The 24350-nt window shown below is 38.8% G+C and overlaps 1 protein-coding gene across 5 annotated transcripts in view; it reads left to right on the plus strand.

Moving 5' to 3' along the window:
- Window positions 1-24350, plus strand: part of ADAMTSL1 (ADAMTS like 1) — a 438476-nt gene that overhangs the window by 339049 nt on the left and 75077 nt on the right. For all 5 annotated transcript variants that reach the window (XM_065046188.1, XM_065046189.1, XM_065046190.1 and 2 more), the window contains 3 exons: window positions 1894-1978; window positions 14290-14591; window positions 19256-19385. In XM_065046188.1, coding sequence (XP_064902260.1) covers window positions 1894-1978; window positions 14290-14591; window positions 19256-19385 — 517 coding nt within the window. The remainder of the gene's footprint in view (window positions 1-1893; window positions 1979-14289; window positions 14592-19255; window positions 19386-24350) is intronic.

Genomic DNA, 24350 nt, shown 5'->3' on the forward strand with positions numbered 1-24350 from the left:
CTAAACCAATATAGGATGCAAATAGCTCATGTAATTTATTTCATTTTAGTTTATTCAAGCACTGAGGCATTTTATCTTATACCAATAATGAGAAAAAATAGGATACCCCTGGATCAAGTAGTGATTTTCACTTTTAATATAGAAGGTGTATTAATCTAGTACAACTTTCTGTGTAATATAAGATTTAAGTATTTTTACTAGAACTGTGTTATAAAATGAGAGATTTTACTTTAATCTCCAAAGGTAAAAATTCCTCCTTAGCTTATGTTAGGAGTGCCTTTTGTTCATTTTTTGTCAAAGCACACTGCCCAACATCAACATTTCTAATCCTTTAACTCATTTTACAGTCTAGATGATAATTAACTACACCTCTAAAAAAAGAAAAGTTATTTAAAAAATCACATAACAGGCGACAGTACACAAGAGCTTTTGCTTTTTACAAGCACTTGCATCCAAGCAAAAAAGCACAGAAGTAAGATCTGGCTTTCCAAAACCCATAAAACAAGCTGCAGAACATATAAATAGAAACATCTCCTACATATTTTGGATAACAAATACAGTAAAACATAGATTAAACTAAGAGCTGTGCTGGCAAATATTCATCCTTAAATGGCACTAATAAATATGTTAGAGTAAGAGCTTGGCAAGCAATTTCCAAAAGTCATAGTAACTCTATTACTGTCCTTTTTTTTCCTCAGTTAATAACTTGCTCCAAATAAATTTGTTTGACTAAACTTGCAGTAGCTGTGAAATCAAGTTGTGAGTTGTTGTTCCTCTATGACATGTGGGAAATTTCGTGTGCATACATGAATGGTTCACTGTTGTGCACAATAGTCACAGAAAATTCCTGACTATCCTGAATGACAGTAATCTACTCCCATTGGCAAGTACAAATCCGTGAATTATATGAACCTGAAAGTCTTAGGTGATTTGTGAGTGGCAAACAGGTCTGGCCCTGGTTCTCCTCAGTGGCCTGAGTCTTGCTGCCTTTAAGTTGTGTTTTTTTCCCCCAGTCCTGGCCCAGAACATTTTGTTGAAATGCAGAGCTCCTTCTCAAATTATAGTGCCAAATTTGCTCTTACTTTATACCCCTGTAGAGCCAAAACAGCTCTACCGCCTTCAGCTCAATTACTCCACTTTGACACCACATGAAAGCGGAGTTTGGCTCGCAAAGCAGTGTGGCCCTGCGCTCCCTGGAGCAGAGCAGCTCATTACGCTGTGCGCACATCCTGAAGGGGAAGAAAAGCAGCTCTACTGTTTTCCATCAGAAATGACAGAAAAAGTATCAAGCTTGTTTTTTTAAAAATCCACATAGCTGATGAACTGATAAACTCAAAGCTGAGAAGTATAGCTGGGCCATTTTATTACCATTTCTCTGGTTTTCTGCTGTATCGCTCATCAAATCAAGATTTTCTTCCTTTTTGTAATCCATCAAAAACAAGCTTAATATGTCTTCTGAAGTTCTAAAATTTAAAGGAAGACACAGAGATTTTTATACGTTTCGCCTCTGCAGGTCAGTGGAGGCACATTACACTTGCAAGACTCAGTCCAGAAACCACTTTCCAAAATGCCCACTTTTACAGCCCAGTTGCACAGTCTGAAAAGTGACTTAACTTGCATTTCCAGCTTTAGAACATCATAGCCCTTCTAACTGCAGCCATACACTATCTGGCCATATAACCCTGGAAGACTTATAGTCCAGAAGGACAAAGGAGTTTGTTTCTCTCTCTCCTGCTCTCCTTCTTCTCTCTCTCTTCTTAGAGATCAGGATCTATGTGGATGAAGCACACGTGCATCACAGGCATGCTCAGCAAGAGAGGGGTTGGCTGGCACACGTAGCAGAGTTGCTTACTGCATGCTTCGTGTTTTCACATGCTTGTGTTTGTTCCACAGAGAAACTTCCTGTGGAAGCAAAGTTGCCATGGTATAAGCAGGCTCAAGAGCTGGAGGAAGGAGCAGTGGTGTCTGAAGAACCATCGTAAGTCTTAAAAATTTGCTTACAACACGTTCTTATCATGGGGATATCAGGGCCTTGTGCTGAACTAACAGAGTCCCTTTAAATTGTATTTGGCTTTCATTGGACCATAAAGGCTAAACTCAGCCCTGTGGAAATCAGCATGCTTAAGGCTGTATCACGCTTACGTATGAAGAGAATTCCAGGGGGCAAATGCAGATTTAATTTGAACGAGTATATACATGTTTTATTTGAAGTCAACTATAGTATATTACAGTGAGAGTTTGTCTATCTACCTATAATGGAATCATACAATATAGTAGTTATATGTTCCCCACTACCACGGTGTATCCACAGCTCACAATAACCCTGCAAAGTAAGATGTAAAATACAATGATGAGTCCACCTTGCCTCTCCTTGCAGGAAGAGCGTAGTAGCAGCAAATAAACTAGAAACCTCAGCCCTGTAGTTTGGATTGCTTTATCATCACTTACCTTGTCATTTCAGGGATTTCCCCCTCCCTGCTTTTCTAGCCACTTCATGATCTTTGCCTAGCCAGCTCAGTCAGCACCTTGTTCTCATTAGCAGCTCTTCTTCCTGCTGCAGACCCTCTTTGATGGCAGGTTGGCATATGTACATACACTGACAGTTCTTTCGTGTTAGGGCTCCCTGAAATGTTGGCAACTGTACATTTTCCTCCTAAATACATAAAATTAACTCATTACTTCCCTTAACTGTAACTTTTTTCTTTTCCTATTTTTTGTCTTCTGTTTTGTGAACAAAAATACCATTGAGTTAGAAAGTGAAGGGTGTGAAATAGTTACAGGTAATGCTAAAAGAAAAACTATTACAAAAAAAAGGCTGGGAAAGATCACTTCCACTTAGGGTTGGTACCTGTCTGTTTAATATATCGGTAAGAAGATCTGCGTGTATGAATCTGACCTGATGCAGCCAGGTTTTTCACACACTGCTATTGAAAATGCAGTTTAACAGTTTCTGCTTGCACTCCATTTCATTAATAGCAGGACTGCAGAAGAAATTAGAAAAATTAAGTGGCTTAAAAAACCCTCAGAATTTCATTTGGAATTGAGTTTTGCTGTCATTTATGGATAATTAATCTTACTTAGGCCTATAAAATTGCAATGAAAAGGAATTTGCAATGAAACTGGTGTACCATATAAACCTTTAGCAATAAGGCTGAGAAATTAGAAACACTGTTGCGATTCTGGTTTGGATTTTTTTTATTCTGGAACTGTGATAAATGCATGCTACAACTGTAACCCCTCTACTCAGCTTTAGTTAGTATCCAGTTCCTCCTGGCTGAGCATATGGCATTTTTTATTGCAACTGCAGCTGTGTGTTACATTAAAAAACACCGTTTGTTATGCAATATAATTGCAGTTTTGGTATGGCTAATCTGAAGTAATTCGAAACTGGAACATTGACATAGATCTAGAGACATATATAATAAAGCCCTCAAAATAAAAATAGTTTTAATCCAGCTGGTATATGTATACATAAATACATACATATACAGACATGCATGTGTACACACACAGATTTATAGACACAGATACGAACATATATATTCATATGTGTATGTATCTATTAGTAGGAGCTATCATATGTAATATAATGAAATGTTTCCAGAACTTCAAAGACTTTGTAGTTTGATTCATTCAGAGTCAAAATCTAGAAAATTCAATATTGGTTCATGCACTCATTTTTCACTTGTAAAGTGCAGTTTATTTTCTTGTGATTTTTCTTGTGACCATACTAAACCACTTAGCTTTGCATACATAGAAAAAGATGTATTATCAGGAAGTTTATCAAAAGGAATTATACTGATATTTGGTCATATCTAGACTTATTTGTACACTAAGAAATTTTTGAGATAGATTACATAAACAATTTTGACAGTACAATAGAGAAGGAGTATAGAGATATATATAGGAGTCTGTATAGCTTTAAATATTAACAAGGGGGTTGTAGAGAACAGGCATAATCTGCAGGGAAAGATGAAGAGGCTTTTGTTCGTCATGATGTGTATTTTAATAAAATGTTCTAGAAAATCTTACAGGTATATTACTTACAATATTAAAACAGACCTTGAGACATATAAAGGGAAAGGAGTTTAAGAATTTTAAAGTGATTTAAGTGCAGCAATGACATCTCATTACTTTATAGTAAATCACTGTTCTGCTACAATACAGGCCCTGTTCTGGAAACACGATCTCATCTTTTTTACCCCATCTCATGCAAAACCTGAGTGATACCAGTGGGATGCTCACGTACCAATACAGTGTGGCACAGCTCAGACTAGGTTCAGTCTGCCAAGGGGTGACATATTATACATTTTTTTATCCCTGCAAAGCACAAGTCTGGGAGCATGTACAATCTTTATTTTAGACTGTTGAGAAATCAACGTGACATTAAATTAAATTAAATTAAATTAAAATAAATTGAAATACAGATTTTCACATGTGTTGACCAACAGCTAACATAAAGGGCACAAATTCAGGGTCCTCATGCAAACTTTCCCAACGTCTGGAGATTTCCATGCCTCGTGTTTAGTTTGGAATGACTTTTAATGGTAAAAAATGAGACAGAAAGACCAAATAAAATCTTAGAAAACTTGTGCTGCAAGGACCATCCATGCTATCCCCCACTGTAAACTGTAAGAACCATCTGCATGTTGTTGAATATATAATCTGTTGACAGTGACGTGGAGCAATGAGCTTCTACATAAAACTGGTTTGCTGCCTCACTACTTATAGTGTTTTTCATTAATGTCTAACTTTAAATAGTTATTCCTTTAAGATCCTGGTTATTAGATTGAAAAAAAAAAAAAAAAAAAGGAGAGAGAGAGAGAAAAGAAACCAGAACTCACCAAGATTCAATGAACAGTCAACTCTGATGCTGGTTTCATAACATCAGTTTTCCTCATTCAGCTGTGCAGGGATTTCAAATAAACCAATTAGCTGAAAAGCAAGGTGTATTACATGATCATTCACCCTTTCGCCTGTGTTTTGGCAGGTATTTACGAAGAGACATAACATAACACAGAATCACAGAATGGTAGGCATTGGAAGGGAACTCAAAAGATCATCCAGTCCAATCCCCCTGCCAGAGCTGCAACACCCAGATGAGGTTACACAGGAATGTGTTCAGGCTGGTTTTGAATGTCTCCAGAGAAGGAGACTCCACAACATCCCTGGGCAGCCTGTTCCAGTGCTCTGTCACCCTCACTGAGAAGTTTCTTCTCAAATTTTAGTGGAACCTCTTGTGTTCCAGTTTGTACCCATTGCCACTTGTCACCGAGAAGAGCCTGGCTCCATCCTCATGAATCTCAGCCTTTACATATTTATAAACACTAATGAGGTCACCCCGCAGTCTCCTCCAAGCTAAAGAGACCCAGCTCCCTCAGCCTTTCCTCATATGGGAGATGCTCCACTCCCTTAATCATTTTTGTTGCCCTGTGCTGGACTCTCTCCAGCAGTTCCCTGTCCTTCCTAAACTGCGGGGCCCAGAACTGGACACAATATTCCAGATGTGGTCTCACCAGGGCAGAGTAGAGGGGAAGGAGGACCTCTCTCGACCTACTAACCACCCCTCTTCTAATACACCCCAGGGTGCCATTGGCCTTCCTGGCCACAAGGGCACAGTGCTGGCTCATGGTCATCCTGCTGTCCATCAGGTCCCCCAGGTCCCTTTCCCCTACACTGCTCTCTAACAGGTCATTCCCCAACTTATATTGGAACCTGGGGTTGTTCCTACCCAGATGCAAGACTCTACACTTGCCCTTGTTATATTTCATTAAATTTCTGCCCATCCAACTCTCCAGCCTGTCCAGGTCTCTCTGGATGGCAGCACAGCCTTCTGGCGTGTCAGCCACTCCTCCCAGCTTGGTGTCATCAGCAAACTTGCTGACAGTGTACTCTATTTCTTTATCCAAGTCATTGATGAATATATTGAATAGTACTGGTCCCAGTACCATTGCCATGACCTACCATGCTGACAGAAGTCAGGCTGTCACCCATATATTTATGCTGATGAAGCATAAATCCATGCTAATTTGACGGTTAGAATGGTGAAAAGTTTTTAAATGTTGGATCATGCACTAGCTGGTGTAAGGCAGCATGTGATCTGGCCAGCTATTTTACTGACTGAATATGAGTAACTAGAACATGATCATCAATTTTTTACTGTTTTTGGCCTAAGCCTGTTGTGGGGTGTTACTTTCATACTTTGCTGTAAATATTTACAGAAAACATACCTGGAGTTGTAAAAACCAATTTTAATTTCTTGCTTCCCCTCCTCTGAGGAAGCCACTTCTTTTCTTGGATCCAGTAGAGTGGAGCTGGCTGAACGGGGTTTGAGGGTGGGAGTTGAGCTGGGCAGCCAGAATGGGTTTTCTCTGAGATCTCGCTCCTGTACTCAGCAGAGAGGTAACGATGGGGAGAGGAGAGGCAGTGTGGAGGCGAAGAGGAGCAGCTCTAGAGCAGGAGGAGCAGCAGATGCCTCCAGTGGCATGGTCAGCCAGATGCTGAAAAGACGGCATTGTGTGTTCATGAGTGTTGGAGTAATGGAAGTTTCTTCAGACAAGCTATGTTGTGATTGTCCTACTTGCTCTGTATCAGTGCAATAATTACCGATTTCATGGCTGCACTGCACAGATGTTGGCGAGGACTCATCCTTTTCCTACACTTCATCTGAGACTCTTCCCAGCCTTTCTGTTTCTACCAAGTCACTGCCTGCATTCTCCTCTACAGAAAAGGCTGTTCTTTGTAGCCAGTAGACCATTCTTTCCCTAACACTGTTATCCTTTCTTCCTTACCATTCTTCAGGCAGAGAAAGCAAACTCCATCTGAAAGAAACTATTGTCCTTCTCTGAGTTTATTTTTCATGGGAAGTTTAACAACTGAAGATTAAATTTTCAGCAGATTTCTTCCATGCATTGAGTTCTCCTATTTCTGAGTCTCTGTCTTATGAGTTCTATAACTTTCTGTTGAATACAATTTTTGCTGTGACATTGCATACTATGAGTTATAACATTACACATTTTTTACTTTGTCCTTACACCTATAATTTGTGATCATTCTCTAATGTGTGCTGCTAGAGCAGCAGACACCTCACTTTCATTCCATCTGCATATAGTGCTTTACATTATTTATTTCTTTAGGAATTTCTAAAGGAAGTGAATCCTACAGTTTAATTTTGTCTGTATATGTCTATCTGTCAGTTGCCTTCCTCTTCTCCAAGTAATGTCTGAATTTATTCCTATTAACTGATTTTAACAAAGGTATAAAGTTATCACAGAGAATATTACCCCTCTATCAAATTCGGTAATATTCACCCAGAAAATCAGTGGTAGTATTCTCCACGTTTCACTGAACTAAATGACTAGGTAGAAAATTGCTGCCCTACAATTCCCCATTGAAGGAAAGATTTCTAAAGGGGTTCTGTCCTTAAGAGATACCAGTGAATCCATTTGGGCGTTCAGCCTTCAAATATAAATCCATGTTAAACCAGTCTTCATTGGTTCTGCTGCCCAGAGAATTAATCATAACTTGTTCAGCTATTTGGAGGCTAGAAGGAATAGTTATGTCTATGTTGTCTGACATGCTGCTCCCCTGGATGGGGTAAATTAAATATAGTATAAATATCATATAAATATAATTGCTGACAGAACTATGAAATAGGCTAAGTTTACTATTAAATACTCTAGGTTTGTGATAAAGTATTGTAATCTTTGTTAGGACAAAGGATTAAGGTGACAAATCCATGCTATCTTGTGTTGTTGTACATATTGTCCTCCTATTGCTGTTCATCTCTGAAGTGACCAGGCCTTAGTAATGTGTTATCTGAGGGAGAATCCACAGGATCTTTCTGTCTTACTTCTTTCACTGGAGCTCATTACACCAGCACAGCATGACAGCCGGACTCAGAAAAAGCAGCAGTCATGATTAAAAAAGCATGGGTTTTTCTATGTATAATAAGATTGGTTTTATGGGTGGTGGAGGGGTTGTTTAAAAGATTTCTCTCCCTAACTTTTGAAAAATGCTTTTGTATGTTAACACCAGACCCAGCTTTTAACATACTACCATAAATAACCCTGGTGCTAGCCGTAAAAAGAATGGAGAAGGGAGGGAAAGAGGGCAAACAATAATATCTGGATGCCAGATGGCACCATCATAGTGATGGGACTGGTTCAGTAAAAAACAAAAGGAAATTCCTGACATGCATCAGTGAGGGGGACAAAGCCCTCAGGGAACTGTGTATGGACAGAGAGGCCAGTGTGGCAGTTACTCAATATCTCTTTCTTACTCTTCAGTAGGTGTTTATATTTTCAAAGACATGTAAGGTGTTTTATTTTGGTTTTCCCTCTTTAATTGTTTCCATTATGATGTTTATACCTGATTCACAGGTTAATAAGTAATTTTAGAACTCCCTATAAATGTTTTACTTTAAAAATAAAGCACATTATGATTGCCAAAAAGGTAGTGAGGACAAACATGTATACTATCAACTGCCAGGCTTTTACTTGTCCACTTCCATGTCATGCAGTGAAGGAAGAAAGAAGCTTAGGGAACCTTCTCCATTTTACGATCTAATGGCAAAATAATTAAACTATATATGTCATAGGGAAAATCAGCAATGCAACAGGCTAACATTAGGTAATGATTTCTATCTGTTCATTCAATAAGGGCCTGTAGAGAGTTACCAATACTAAGGTTTTATGTGTAATATCTATACAGGACAGAAACAGTTATCTTTCCCTGGATAGGAAGGCAGTGGTGAATTTATTGAGAGCACCAATAGTATAGAATGATTTGACACAAAGCTGAAGATCTTATTTAAATTAAACTGAACAAAAACTCTAGAGACTGTAATCACTCAGATTGGAATTGGAGCTGTGCAGCTGGCCCTGGTGCCATTACTCTTACAGATGGTGACCTCTGTTTCACTTCTCTGAACAATGACAGCAGAAGCTACCCAGTGCTGTGTGTGAGCATCCTGTGGTGTTATCCACACCTTAAAACCTATGGAAAGATGGTCTTTCCTGGAGAAAAAGGACAGCTTTGCATTTCAGCCCAAGACAAGGAGTCTGGAAGTCTGAGTTCAGTTCCTGGTTCTATCACAGAAAATTTATACATCTTTGAACAAACAACTGAGCCTTTTATTTCACCAGTAGTATCTGATTAATAGATAATCTGCACCTTTAAGCACTCAGTCTTACTGAGTCTTACTCTGCAGTTCTCAAAACCTGAGACTTTGTCTGAACCATGAATTTACCCAATGATGAATTAACAACAACAAAAAAAAAGGGCAATACATAATTAAGTAGCAGTTAAGAAGTCGCTTTTCTCCATAGCTCAAAGGACATCAGTCTGTATACACAGTTGTTTTTTTTTTTCTTTCTGCACAACAGACATCGTAGGAACTCAAGTCCTAGACAGGGGATGCTATGTCTAGGTACATCACATGGTCTGGCTGTCTTCACAAAACTCAGCAGGGCTTTCCATGCATCTCATCCTGAACCCACTATGACTGCTGTGGAAGGTCTGCCATCACTAAGTGCTGACCCTGTCTTTGTGTTTCTCTTCTTCTGACTTCCCCAGTTATGTACATGTTTCTATATGGAGGGGAATATACACTAGGCCTCAGCCTTGACCAGAGTATAAAGAAAGCAATATCACTGTCCAGAGACTAGGCACTGTCATTGTCATCACTGTTCTCAGCTGAAATTTGGTCGTCACTTTTGCTGCCTTTATGTGCAAGTGATCATTACATAACACATTTTAGTCTACAAAAGCTGGATTTGTAAATACATTCCCTTTATATGATTTAAAGATGAAGGGTTTTTTTAAAAGTACTAGACACACTGCTGTCTGAAAGGAACATTCTCATATGTGAATGTGAATAATACCTACAAATGCAAATATTCCTTGCAAAATTGAGCTGGGCAAGTGTTATTTATTCTGTTTGTGTGTGGATTAAATTGTGTATACAGTTGCAATTCACTTGTATTTGCAAGTCCATGGGATATGCAGCCTGAACGCTGGACTGCTGTGTATTTCTCAGTTTGGCCAATATTCTATATTAAGTGCTTTACATATGAACACAGCAAGTTGTTTTGCAATCATAATAAAGTTTCCTTACAATACATTTTCATAGTGCACTACAAAAGTAACAAGCCAAAACCAGGCTCAGTACCACACCTGAATGACTCCTGGAGAAGTCCATCGATGTCAGTGGCAATTACATTTCTTTTCCTCCATTCCCAGAATGCATTATGCAGCCCAGTGTAGGCTAATGTGCATACGACAAATGGTGCAACAACAGTCCCTCCAGCTGAGCACAACCTTATGCACACTATGAAACCTCAACATCTAACAAAAAACACTGAAAAATATAATGCTTTCTAAATCCAGAACTCAGTGTTTTGCAAGGGTGTTTGATAATGGGAAAGTGTTGCTAGTCCATCACCATCAAAGTGCCCACATGTCAAGAAAACATGTATAGGTGTTTGTGTACAAGCATCACCCATTTTTAATCCCCAGTTTTCTTTGGACAGTTTTCATTATGACTCTTTTCCTTTTGTAGCTTGAGAGCACTGCCGGCTGTGGCGATGCCCACTTGCAGGGGGTGACAGGCAGAGGGAACCTTCAGCCATCCCACAGCTGGATGGTGTAATACTGTCAGTGCTCCAGCAGTTGATTAGCAGCAGACACAATTAAGTCCATCATAACAAAGCAAGGACATGACCTTCCCTCCATCCATCTTTCACTGCTCCACCTAATAGTGATCTTTCTAAAACAGGAGAAAAAGAATACTCTTTAAAATATTTGTCAGAGCTCTCAGAACACAGCTACTGACATATTTTTCCTTTGGAGAAGTATTGTCATGTCTGATGTGCAGAGGAATAAAAGAAGATGATCTCTGATGCAATTACAACATGCTAATCGATGAGAAGTATGCTAAGAGCTATGAAATACTCAATGTAATCTCTTTGAGGCAAGAGGCACCTTTTTATTTTTCATTAGTGCAACAATTAGCACAGTCAGGTTCTGGCTGACAGCAACTACTGCCACATTACTAAAACTAGTTATCGCCTTTGTCTTATTCACTAGGGTTGTAATAACAAGACGATACAGACTATTATTACAGTGGGGTTTACCAAGACCAATTTCTCAGTAAATCTACTCCACTATTTCTGTTTTCAGAGAAGACACAGATATTAGCTTAGAGAAAATCACAATGCTGTGGATTGAAAGGTACACTGCATGCAGAACAAATAACTTTAAACCCATGGAACTGACTTCTTATTTTTCACATTCTTCTTGTGTTTTGTGCTCACTGTATGTCAGCATTTATCATTAATAACCACACAAAGATATTTCAAAGCCTTTGTAATTTCCTGGGTTTACAATGATGGAAAATTCAGAACCGTTGTATATTTATATTATACATTCACATTGCATAAACGTTCAGTATCTAATGACAAATTCTATACGGAGATTTTGTTTGCAGGGTTTTCTTGGTTTTTCCCTTGTTTCTGCTTTCAGCTCTTTGAATTCTACCAGTTCCCTCTACAACAGCCAACAGCTATATTAGAATTAAATTACACACCTAAATTTATCAATAAAAACATAGAAATTTGGCCTAGAAAGATGAATAAAATACAATTTCCTGAAGATATTCCAGTGTTTTCATTATGAGATGCTGACTAGGGTAAAATAATACAATATGTGGCATTTATAGATCAAGCTTCATTTCAAAAAGGATCCAGTCTACTTTAATGATCTTTTTATTTCCCTTTGTGTCCTCTCTCTTTTGTTCTTGTGTTTGTATGTGTGATACACATTCTGTGTAAATATTCAGAGCATAGGAAGTATCTCCCTTTCTGAATGACTATTTTTAATATATGGCAAAATAGCGCGCTTTTGGTTTGAAATACATCAGCTCTTCAGCAAACCAAAGTTACACAACAGTTCACAATATTAAAAGCTATAAGGAAGACAGCTTCTGATGAAGACCAGTGCCTTTTTTTTTTTTTTTTGTAGTCTGATTAGGATTTCTTCCTCTTAGTTTGTCAGGTCAAGAAGCTATACATTTAAGCTAATCAAAATATCTAATTCACGGTGGCTGACATGGATTGTTTAATCTGTGACACAAGATTTTTCACATCAAAAGAGTATTATAGCAGTTGCACAGTCTTAGAGAAAACAAGAGGAGTGGCCCACCTCTACTGTTAAGCATTATAATCCTTTCAAAATGAAAGATACAAGCTTTGAACAAGACTGATCTTTTAAGATAAAATGTCTAAGAGTCGAGAAATTCAATCACTTTGCGTCATTAGTTTCTCAAAGGCTTTGCTCCAGAAAGAAATCTTTCAGTCTACGTAGCAATATTATAAACAGTTTCAAATGTTCCAATAATACATACAATCCCTTTCTTTCCTTTCTATTACTTCCTGTGTATAGTGCTAGCGGTGGATATCAGGTTTATGTTATAAGCATAGATGTTATAAGCACCCACCAAAAAGTGGGTAAAGAGCTACACACTCTCTGCTCTAGGAGACTATGCTGTTACAGTCAGGGATCTTGGTACATACACACTGGGGGATACCAGGTTCTTTTCTTGGTTTGGGATCCTTTTTTTAACCTCATAGTGAAGGGAAGGTCTTTTTGTCAACTACGGAAAGGTAGAGAATTAAAAAGACGTGCATAAAAATACTTTCAAATATGCTGATTACAAAAATAAAGTTCCTTTTTCTTCCTATGAGACTGTTCACGGGATTCTCAAGGTAAGAAATGAGTTTCCTATAGCTCTGAGTAACCATAGACCATAGAGGAGACAGATGTGTATTTCTTACAGCCCTGGGCAAAGCTATCCAAGTCTGGTGTGGACTATCTAAATAAAGACCAAAAGGAGAGGAATACTGTCAGTGACAGCCATGTTTTAATAAGAAAAACATCCCTTCAGCTCTGATTTATTTGAAAAATTTAGCTAAAGCATATCATCAGGTGCTGGAAGACCTAAATTTCAGTGAGGCAACTGAACCTATCACACAAAATGTTTGGTTCACTAGATTAGCGCTCAAAAATATAATTAAAAAAAAAAAACTTGCCGAGTTTGAAGGAGCTGACAGATCCCAAACACTCAGTGTTAATGGGAGAGCATTATCAAGAGGGATCATTCCTGTAAGGTTCTTAAGGGATCCTGCGTGATCCAGATACTCATTCTTCTGTTCTAGCCCTTGAAGTACATCTACAGCCACTGTCTTAGAATTTGCCCATGGCAGAAAGTTTGGCAGAATGGCCAAGAGAGGAGACAAGACTGTCAGATAAAGCTATTTGAATCACCCTGTAGCTTGTAGTCATTACTGCTGTGCCTTAATACCACCACCATCAGATGTCTAAGCACAAGTAATGCTGGTCATGGAGTACTCTGGAACCACTGTTTCCAGAAAAAAAGTAGGAATCGGCATAGATCAACATAAGCTCAGCAAAACTATTTGCATTACATTTACACAAGGTGGTAGTTGTGTAGTATGGAGTTGAATGTGACCCTTCTGCTTCATGTTACTTTGAGTAAAATGCTAGGCAAATTTCCAGGACTGTTTTTTTTAAGATGTTGAAAAAGTGGTGACAACAGGGAAAAAATCAGAAAATATTCCATTGTTGAAGAAAACAACAATAACCAAAAAACAAATTCAATCTGATTTCCTTATTGTAATGATGGCTGCAAGGTGCTTTTATTAAAGCATGTGTGGACTTCCAGAGGTAAAAATTTGGAGAACGTAAGCATTCCTAATCAGTGAGACAAGAGCAACAGCCAGATGAATCCAGAGTAGAAATAGAACACCATTTTTTATGAGGAGGGAAATTAAATATGGAGGGAGCAGGGGGGGAAGTAAGTGAAGAAATTTTGAGTTATTTATCTTTTCTATGGCTTCAAAGTAAGACTTAAGAATGGTTACTGTAATACAGTAAATTATTTTCTCAGTAATACTGGGATCACGATGCAGATTGAGAGACTGCAGAATGCCTGGCACTGAGACATTTTAGGATCAAGTCAGGTGCTCTAAGAGTACCTCTTTACTCCTGGATATGTGGAAACACTCCACATGAGTACTTGAGAGTCCTTCCACTGCTGCCATTGAGTTGTCAACGGTATGTCATGGCTCTTACGTGTATTTCATAACAGCCCAATGATGAGGCAAAACATTTGTTTCTCATTAAACAGAATTTGGCCTGGACGGGACTATACTGCTTTGGCTTGCCTGGCTATTTGTGGACGTAACTTGCCTTGTTCTCTTCCTCTCACAGGTTTATTCCTGAGGCTTGGTCCACCTGTAGTGTCACCTGTGGAGTGGGCAGCCAGGTGCGGCTTGTGAAATGTCAAGTGCTCCTCTCTTTCTCTCAGTCTGTGGCTGACTTGCCCATTGATGAATGTGAAGGTCCTAAACCTGTGTCTCAGAGAGCCTGTTACAGTGGTCCCTGCAGTGGCGAGGCAACCGAATATACCCCAGAGGAAACAGAGCTGCTGTATGGCAGCCTGCAGGAGTTTGATGAGCTCTATGACTGGGAATACGAGGGTTTTACGGAGTGTTCAGAGTCCTGTGGAGGAGGTAAGTGCAAAAGGTTTCTGTGCTGGATTTGCTTTGCTTCTTCAGGTGTCTGTTTTGCAGTAACACCCACAGACATGCTGCTTTGCTACAGCCATTTAGCATCACAGAATCATTTAGATTGGAAAAGACCTTTAAGCTTATTGAGTCCAACTGCAAATTCATGGAGTTCAACCATATTTGAAAAGGCATGGATGAAAACTCTGGAGGGAAAAAGAAAAAAAAAAAAAAAAAAGAAACCACAAAAAACATGTGCACAACATATTTTAGCCCAGGACTTTTGGGCTCGACACTCAGGCTGTCACCAAGAGTGATGAATGTGTCACATGTTTCTATTTCCTTGTATCATCTGATCACTCAAAAGACACTCATGCAAAAAAGTTGCATGTTAAAGTGGTCTGGTGATACAGCTAAGAATTACGTGTCATTTTTAGTTTTTATCTCTTGGTTTGTACTGTGGAAGTATAAGCATGTGGAACTCAAGCTGTTCTCCCATAGCAGATGCATTAAATTATTGGTATTTTAAGGGCTCAGTCAGTTCCCTAACTCCTATCACTAAGTGACGTTAACTCTAATCCCAGTGCAAAAGAAAACATATGGTAAAAAGCGCAAATGGTGTTTGAAGCTAGCAGGCTTGGCACTTGGAGTTTCTCAAAGTTAACCAAAGTGGCAGGTTCCACATGTTATAGTCTGTTAATGAACAGTTCTCTGATATCCTTTTTTTCCCATCATTTTGTCTAGCTAGTTCTGAGAAATATGTCCACTCCGTTATTTTTTAAATTAAACATAAGCTTCTCCAGCTGCTGTCTTTTTACATTACCTGTTTCAGGCTATTTTTAAAAGGATTACTATAGATAGATACAGAACAGATACTGTAGAACTGGAAACCACTTGGCACTTTATGAATAATTAATAGTGTGATCTGTACAGATTCACCGGTAATCAGTTACAAACTTAAAAAGCACAGTTAATAGAAAATAATGTAAACGTTTTCTGTACTTTCTTCTAGCTGGCTGACAGTAGTCTGCTTAGAGCAGTCTGCTTAGAGTTGTCATACCATTGCCACTATCGCTTTGTTTCCTATGTAAAAAAATATGACACTAATGTCTGCTAAGTAGTGAGGAACACTGACTTTACAAGAGTATCTGTCATATATTGAGGCTACTAGTGAGCACTAACAATTTGTTACACTTACACCGTGAATACTGAAACCTGAATAGCTTCTAGAAATATCCTCTTGACATGAAGTAATTTCTTTGGATATAGTGACTATGTGTATATTTTTTCAAATATAGCTCAAGGAGGCTGATATGACAGAGACATTTTGCTTTATAAATTTAATCTCTTTGAATTGTCAGCAAAACTTGTTAGCCAAGACTTCTTGTTGTGTGACATCAACTCTACATTTTTCAGATTAGCAGATACTAAGTCAGATATTTTTGTAGCCATAGGTGCAAGACCAGTCATACTAATTTTATTGGCTTTGGAGTCTCATGAGAAGAAATTGGATAGACGCAGAAGTAACCTTTCACCTCTCAAAAGTAGCAACCAGAAGGAATTAGTTAGTCATTTAGTCTGCTGTTAGTGGCTGTGTTTCCCAGAGCTGTCATCAAATATCATGTAACAATTATTCTATTCTGGTAGATATAAACACAGAAAATCTTATTTGATGGTATTCTGAAAGTGAACTTAAACTGCTTAGATTCATGTCCCACGCTTAAACCTTTTATCTTGTGATTTCCTATTGAGAACTAGTTTGTTTTTTTCAAGGAAAGCAATTTTAAAGCAGACAGGTTTTTTTCTTGTAATATTGTGCAGTAAATAATGCTTATAATTTGCTTACTTGGCAAATAAACTTCCTGAAGTTCATATACTTTTAAAAATTACCTCCTTACTATGGAACTTCTGGTGAATAATTGAAGATCTCTAAGCTCTGTTGTATTGTCCTATCAAAAAGGACAAATGTTATTAGTATGCTGAGACACACTTGGTGTGAGATTTGAGGAGAAGCTGAAGAAAGTGATTCTGAGCACTTTTGCTTGCTGCTGGAGCAAGACAGATTTTTTTTTTTTTTTTTTTTTTGTCACTGTCACAGACTGTCAAGACACAGTCTAGCAGCCACAGACTGGATAAATTCAGGCAGGAGCTCTTTTCCAATACCCATGCTGTCAAGCAAGATTACTGGTCCTACTGGTAACTTTAAAAGGTAAACAGTTGTACGAATCTCTCGAAGGAAATTATAGTGAGGAGACTAGAGCATTGGTAGGATAGACTGAAACTTTTGGAAATGCAATCAGAGATGACTGAGGAAAGGTTGAACTCAAGACCTCACAGTCAATTACTTTTGGATAGTCAGCACTGAAACAGATCATGCAAAAGTGTTAAGTGTTGATAATCATTGGTCAAGAGCTCATTAGTGACACACTTCAGGTAGGAGGAATTGCAGCTGTGGAAGTACACTCAGCTTACAAAATTTTTATCTGAAAATAACAACATCTATCACATACACATGGTGAGTGAGCTGTTGGAAGCTTCTCTAGCAAACAAAACAATGTCACCAGGATGTGGGAGTTTCTTTCCACAGAGTTAAGAAGAATATTTATGTGGTTTCTGTATGTCTGGTTTAGCTATCCTTCTTTCCTGGCTTCATCAGATTGGTCTTGCTGTCAGGTCTGCAAGTGATCGTTGCAAAGTAGAGACCAGTAACTTGAACAGTGCAATTTCCCATCAGGTGGAGAACCTATTCTGCAGCCAGAAGCAGTCCTGGGGAATCCGTATGCCTTTGTTTGCTGTACACAATATAAAAATATAATATGTTCAACAGAGAAATGATTGATCTGGAAAGATACCGAACATGACAGGGTAGAGAACTTATTGTTTACATATAGAAATGTCATTCATTTCCTTTCCCAGAAGTAAATCACTACCATTTGTTTTATTCTTTTAATGAGCTATCGTTTTTACAATTTTTGAAGTCTTTTGGGAGATTACTTGAATAGCAAAATGGCTTGAAAATATGGGGCCACCATATAAAGAAGAAAACCCACAATAAGATTGGCTGACTTCAGGGACTTTGGTAATATCTATGTCGATGCCCACGCCCAAAAACGTCAGATTTCTTTCTTCTCTTTAGTACCTTGAGTACAGTGGGGACACTGGCTGAGCCGTAGGCATGCCCTAACCAACAGGGTAGCACACACAGGAGCCAGTAAATTGCTCAACATGACACTTTGCTGTGGGCCCCTTCTCAGCCTGTACTGAGAATAAGGGGAATGAATCTGCGAATAATTTCAGGAGTACAGGAACTATGATAAGTTACAGCACTTTTGTCCTGTTGAATAGTATAATATCATTTGCCAAATGACATGTGCTCTGGCATTAGAAACAGCAATGTCTGTTCTGTTACACTGTTCTTGGAGCTGTTCAAGCTCTTCCAAAACTTTTCTTTTTTTTTAATTTAAAAAAAAAAAAAAGTGTCTTCAAAAGATTGTGAGATATTTTGGAAGACTAATTGTTGATTTTGAGAAGATGATGCAAGTGTTATGAGTTCAGTTAAACTTTTCTTAACTCAGGAAGTAGAGGTGAATGTAAAAAGCATACTTCTACTTTTCTTGAACCACTGTGGATTAGATTTTTAAGAAGTTCAGACCAATTATTATCCTTAGATCCTCTCTCACTGAGTTGCTTGTAGTTTTGCAATCCCTGATTTTTCTAGTTTTGTAACCTTGTGATCCAAAAAAAGCTGTAATATTCCTACTTTGCTCTTAGGAAAATTGAGACAGAATAACTGGTATACCGAAGAGTACATAAGGAGTTCAGTATCACCAAGGATTTCCTGCATTAAAACACAATCACAAAAATCTTCCAGCTTCTCACTTAGTCCCAACATCTACCCTTGCTCTGTCCCAGCAATCAGGTACACCCTTCAGGTTTGCATCTTCAGTTTAGATGCAGGTCTGTGGATGCAGAAGAGTAAATGAGAGCAGCTGAAATGTCTGAGCTTGTTTTACTTTAACTTTGCACATGTAGCAATCATATTGTTGCTTAAAATATAGCATACTGAGGTCAAGGCCAACTTTACACCGTAGCCTGCTTTACTGACAAATAAACAGCCTCTTTGCACTCATAGTGACAGGGTGAGTCTCTGGACAATTTTCTGTCCAGGGAAGGTAAGTTGTAAATGAGCCCTAGGCGCTTTTCACTGCAATAGAGAGAGACTTGTTTCAGTGAGACTGAAAACAAGGGCATGTAAAACCCAGCATCCCATCCGATCTCACAGATGGCTGGAGAACAGCATAGAAAAGGTGCAGTAAGAAATGTATGATTGTGTCTGGAAAATTCCAGGACTCACACATGAAGGATTTTTCTAATAGAAAGAAGAAAAGGAAATGCAATTTTCCCTACATGGTAAAGTACGCTGTGCTAAGAAACATTCCCCTTTGGTAGATATTCATACCATACTCCTCAAAGACTATCAGGCAAAGTGCTTGGATGTGGGCAGCAAACCACCCCCCGCTGTGCGGGAAGCAGCATCCTCCTGCCTGCAGCCCTGGGCCTGAGGCTGTGCTTCCCCAGTGTAGGCCCCTGCTCCCGCCGGGTCTGACCCTGCCTTCGGCTGCCCCGCCAGGTGCAGAGAGCTGACTGTGACCATGCTTTGTTTTGTGCAGGTGTCCAGGAGGCTGTGGTGACCTGCCTGAACAAACAAACCAGAGAGACTGCAGACGAAACGCTCTGTGTAACCAGTCGCCGTCCTCCACAGCTGCTGAAAGCCTGTAGCCTGGACCCTTGCCCCCCAAGGTAGGCTTCTTCTGTCTGATCACCAGACATACATTTTGTTCCAGATTTAGGAGAGATGTGATCACTGGTGAAGTCAAGAAACTGACCTTCAAGCTACCCATGAATATGAGATGACTGGGGCCAGTGGTGGTTGGATCTGGGCATTACTGGAAAGACTTCTGAAGCACAGGAGTGAAACACACAGATGAGACCCTGAGGTGTCTCCCTGGGCTTCAGTACCACAGACTCAGCCCTCCGGTCTCAGCAGATTTGTCTCACTGCCCCTGGGATTCCTTGCAACTGACATGAAGTGAACATTTGTGATGTGAGTAAAGCCCTGCTGCTGCGGAAAGCAGCAAATTGCCACAACCAGGTCGGTGGTAGAGCAGATCAGGATGCCAGGGCTCTTCAGTCTTCTCCAGACATTGTTTAATGGATTTTGAGGACTTCATGCAAAAAGCAAAACAAATACACAAGTGTGGGTGATTGTACTCTAGTGCGTTGCCCAGAGCCATTTAAACAACACTAGCAATACAAAAAAAGGAATTGTAAATAAGTTGTGATGCCAGACTCAATGGCCTTTCAGTCTGGAGGTACCCACTGCCTCACACATGCTCTTTCTCTGACTGCAGGGGTTTATAGCCTCTTCATGCCACAGTCGTATTGCCTGGGAAGTGCAAAGTGGTGGTAAAACCAAAGGGCAAACTTCAGACCACTTCTCTACACAGGTCCTGCAAGCAGACAGTTCATGTCTATTCTGTTACGCTGTTAACCACCACTTTGTTTAACTCTATCCAGAGTTGTGTCAAGTTTAAGGAGAGTTTTCCAACCTCCTCTCTCACAGAAGGTATTGCAGAACCCTTTTCTCCCTGGCCTAAGGCAGATTCCATAATCCTGACCCTAAAAGTAGCAGATCTTCATTTGCAGAGATTCACATCTGTATCTTTTGACAGAAAATAGCTGTCATGAGGTTTCCGTGGTTTATTTAAATACACCTGGGCCTGTCAAGTCTTCAAGTTGCTCTATATACACATTGTCTTTATTTCCAGCTGTACATAGGTGCATTTGCTCTCATCTGGTAGTGCAACAGATTTGAAATACATTGATTTATAACATTGAACTTTTTAAAACACACAATGCTGTCCAGGTGGTAGATAGTCCTTAGAGTGTGTATTGGTAAATGTATGTATATTTTATATGACAGCAGGCTATACAGAGGAATATTTCCATGAATATTAGTAGATTTGGGGTAAACAGAGAAGGTTCACATTGAAAATTAAACATAGCATCACATATGGCCAGTATCCAAGAATGATAAGGACAAAATAGTTTGATTGGATGATCAGGATTTAGAGTCTGTGACAAGCAGAGCCAAATAGGCTGAGATATTTCACCAAAGCATTATAACAATTTCTTATGAGTATATTGCAACCCTGACTTTATTGAATTGTCTGTATTGCTGACAATAACATACAAGTATTGTATTAAAGCTTGAAAAGAACTTTGTAGATGGAAATATCACCGTAATTGATAGGTAACAGAATCGCTGGAGCTGAGAGTGCATGGTAGGAGATTGATCACACATGGAAAATAATTATTCACTGGTTAAGAAAAAATAAGGCACAGTCATATAGGCCAGTATTTGAGTTCTGTTACAAAAGTAGTCTGAGAAATTGGATGAAAACATTTTGAATTAGTCCGTGTGATAATCCATGCCACTATGGTAACCTTGCTACTAGAGTGGAGCTAGTTTAAAGCAATCTTAGGCATGTAGTTCACCCCGTGGATTACAAGGTAATCATACTGTAGGTGAGAATCAGGCCATCAGTGAGCAGAGCAGAGGTGAAAGGGAACTGAATTGAAGGAGACTAAGAAGCTTTCATCCATCCCTAGGGCGGCAATTGAATAAAGGGGAAATTACTCCCTTCCCTGTTTATACATCTCCTCTCCCTCCAGCCCCCTCAGTCTGGAGGAAATTGCCTGTCTGCAGAGATTTAAGTGACACAGGATGAAGAACAGCACGTGTTCTGCAAAATGGTTTCTCTGGTAAGAGCAAGTAAGCCTAAAACTCAAGGCTGCAGACAGCAGACAGTATGGCTAATGGAACGAGGAGCAAGAAGGAAAGTTGATGGGTCTCCCAGGCAGGCTGTGACAGGGCAACTTCCTTATTTCCTGGAGCTTCTCAAGTGTTATGTCTACTAATGCCACTGTATTAAATACAATCATATATTAATTAAACTGATAGTGTTTAGTTTATAATAACAACTTCTTTATAACCATTAATTATGGCATTCTTAAGACTTCCAAAGAGAATACAGGAAAAAAAAAAAAAAAGAAAAAATATAAAGGCTTTAGGCTTTTGTCTTTGTTTTAATCTTAGTATGTTTCAGGGTTCTAATTCAGAAATCCTGATCCGGGAATATGATGGAAATTTAGGCTAAAATACTGCCCTTATGAATGCTGATGAAGGCATCGCTACTGACTGACAAGTCCAAAATTTATAATGCACTGTAGCTGTGAATTTAGATCCCAGTTACAGAAGTTCCCAAAATGTGATCTGTGAGCCACTGATACTTCCCAGAGCTTTTGCTGATGGCTTATAGAGAGAGCTGGCTGGTCTCATAGTGTTGGCTCTTCTCTCTGTTTTCCAGCTGCTAAAGTGCATTAACAGAAGCTAAAAATATATTTAAAAAAAAAAAAAACTTTTCTAAATTGGCCTTGATGTGTAAGCCACTATTGGAGCAAACAGTTGTGGTTGGTAGAGGAAGCAGTTTGCTGAAAAGACAACTGAGATGGTGACAAATGTCTCAGTGGACAAGGGAATGTTGTCCACAGCATGAAGAAAAAGTTGAGAAGTCTCACCCGAGAGAACAAAAATTCCTTCCTAACATATTTGGAAAAATTATTCCAGTGATGTTTCTGGAACCGAAACAGCCCAGTATGCTCAGAATTCAATGTCTATGTCTAGAATTTAAGACAGTTAAAGATCTTGCTTAGTTTAAGAGAGAAAACATTTAAAAAATTAGAAATTCCAAGCTTAATGTTGCTTCTGCTGCTGGCACTTTTAATTACATATGGCATTATCTGTAGCCTCTCAAAGTGTTAGTCATATAAGCCTTTCCTGGTCAACACTTGGTTTAGCTGATTTCATACAGATAAACAAAAGCATTGAACCACAAAATCTAGTCAACCTTTCTAGAGGGTCAGAAGGCATACACCTCAAGATACATATTGTAGGACTAGTCATGGAAGAGGAATTTCATTCTGGTTTTGTTTCGTCTTTCTTTTTTGACAGTTAAGAAGAGTGATGCTAAGGGGATCTTGACTGATGCTGTTCTTTTTGCTCCCTGCTGAGAATAAATATGGATAGACTAGAATTCATTAGCCACTTAATGCTTCATCTTGAAATTAACCTGTGGTATCATCATCTTCAGTTCCTAATTGCTCTGTTCTCTTCTGGAACAAAATATTATAAAAGCTAGAATGTACTGGCAATACTTCAGATTTATGGAAACACTGAAAGGAGATGATGCTTGTATAGCAGCTGAGAGAGCTTTATAATTTCCAGTGAAATACTGGCTTAATATCTTAGCATATTACTATTCTGAGTCCATTGAAGAGAGACACAATAAACCACAAAAATCTGTCTTAAGATATTCACAGCTGTATGGAGTCAGCATAATCTCGTGCTTTAAATTCTTACAAAAGACAGAAGAAAACCAGGAAGAGTTACACACAAAAACTACAAGATTGCATCCATGTTCAAATCCCAATGAAGCTGAGTTTCCTGTGGTTTCAGACTTTACTGAGAGGTTTTTGCCCATTTCTTCAAGAACAATAGCAGCAAATAAGCCCAGTCCCCTTTTTCAGGGAAAACAGTATAACAAAACTTCCCATTTTGCACTGGACTAAGAAATAGTGAAACTCTGTGGAGCTCATTGCTAAGTTGGGAGCTAAAAACTGATTTTCAGCAGAGTAGTTACAGTGTAAAATTTCATGTTATTAAGTTGTTATACCTTTTGATATTTCTATAAAAATTATATAGGCTGTTTTGATGTACTGGGAAACCCAGCATGCTTTCTTCAGAAAAGGGAGGAATGAAGACTATGACCATTTTAATTCATTCTATCAGTAACTTGTTTTGTGCCAATCACACTGTATCACTTCATGAATTACATAGCAATACTTGAGCAGAGCAGAGTCTTCCCAGAACTAAATGCAAAATAGCTGTTCAGTGTCTAGGAGTTTCTTCTCTAAGCTCAAAAAATTAAAGGGCAGATCACTCAATTTTGCTAATTGCTATGTTTGTATTTTAAATTACTCCAAAAACAATCAGAAAACCCTGTTTCAATGTTGGTTTTACTGTTTTCAACAACAAAATGACTCATATCCAAGATGTTTTTCCGCAGCCTCCACAACCCAAAAGACAGAGGCAGTCATCATCTAATCAGATATAATTGCTGTTGTTTATAACAACAACAGCATGAGCACCTCATGGTGAGCCAACAAACTCTACCAAAGAGGTGAAAGAGAAAGCTGTAACTGTGTTATTAATTATAACTGCTCAATAGCTTGGTCAACGCGTGTTGAAAAGATTTGGTAAACACGTATGAAGGAGCAGAGAAAGAAGAAAAGCAATGAAAGCCAGATGGCTGAAAATGGAGGAAATTCCAAGCAATTTCTACAGCTTTGTTCTTGCATATTTTCAGAACTGAGCTTTTATTCCTGTACAAAAAAAAAAAAAAAAAAAAGCAGAATGCTACAAAACTTAAAAAAAAAAACCCACACCACACACAACAACAACAAACAAAAACCAAAACAAACAAACAAACAAACAAACAAACAAAACCCAGAGAGTTCTAGGAGTAGCACATGATTTCACCCCAGAACTCCCTCTCTACTCCTTGAAACCTCTGTTGTTAGCAAGAAAAGACACAAAACCATCTGACTGGTCCTGATACCTGACTGAAGTGTCAAGATAGCATG

This window comes from Columba livia, chromosome Z, assembly GCF_036013475.1.
Source record: "Columba livia isolate bColLiv1 breed racing homer chromosome Z, bColLiv1.pat.W.v2, whole genome shotgun sequence".
Taxonomy (NCBI): Eukaryota; Metazoa; Chordata; class Aves; order Columbiformes; family Columbidae; genus Columba; species Columba livia.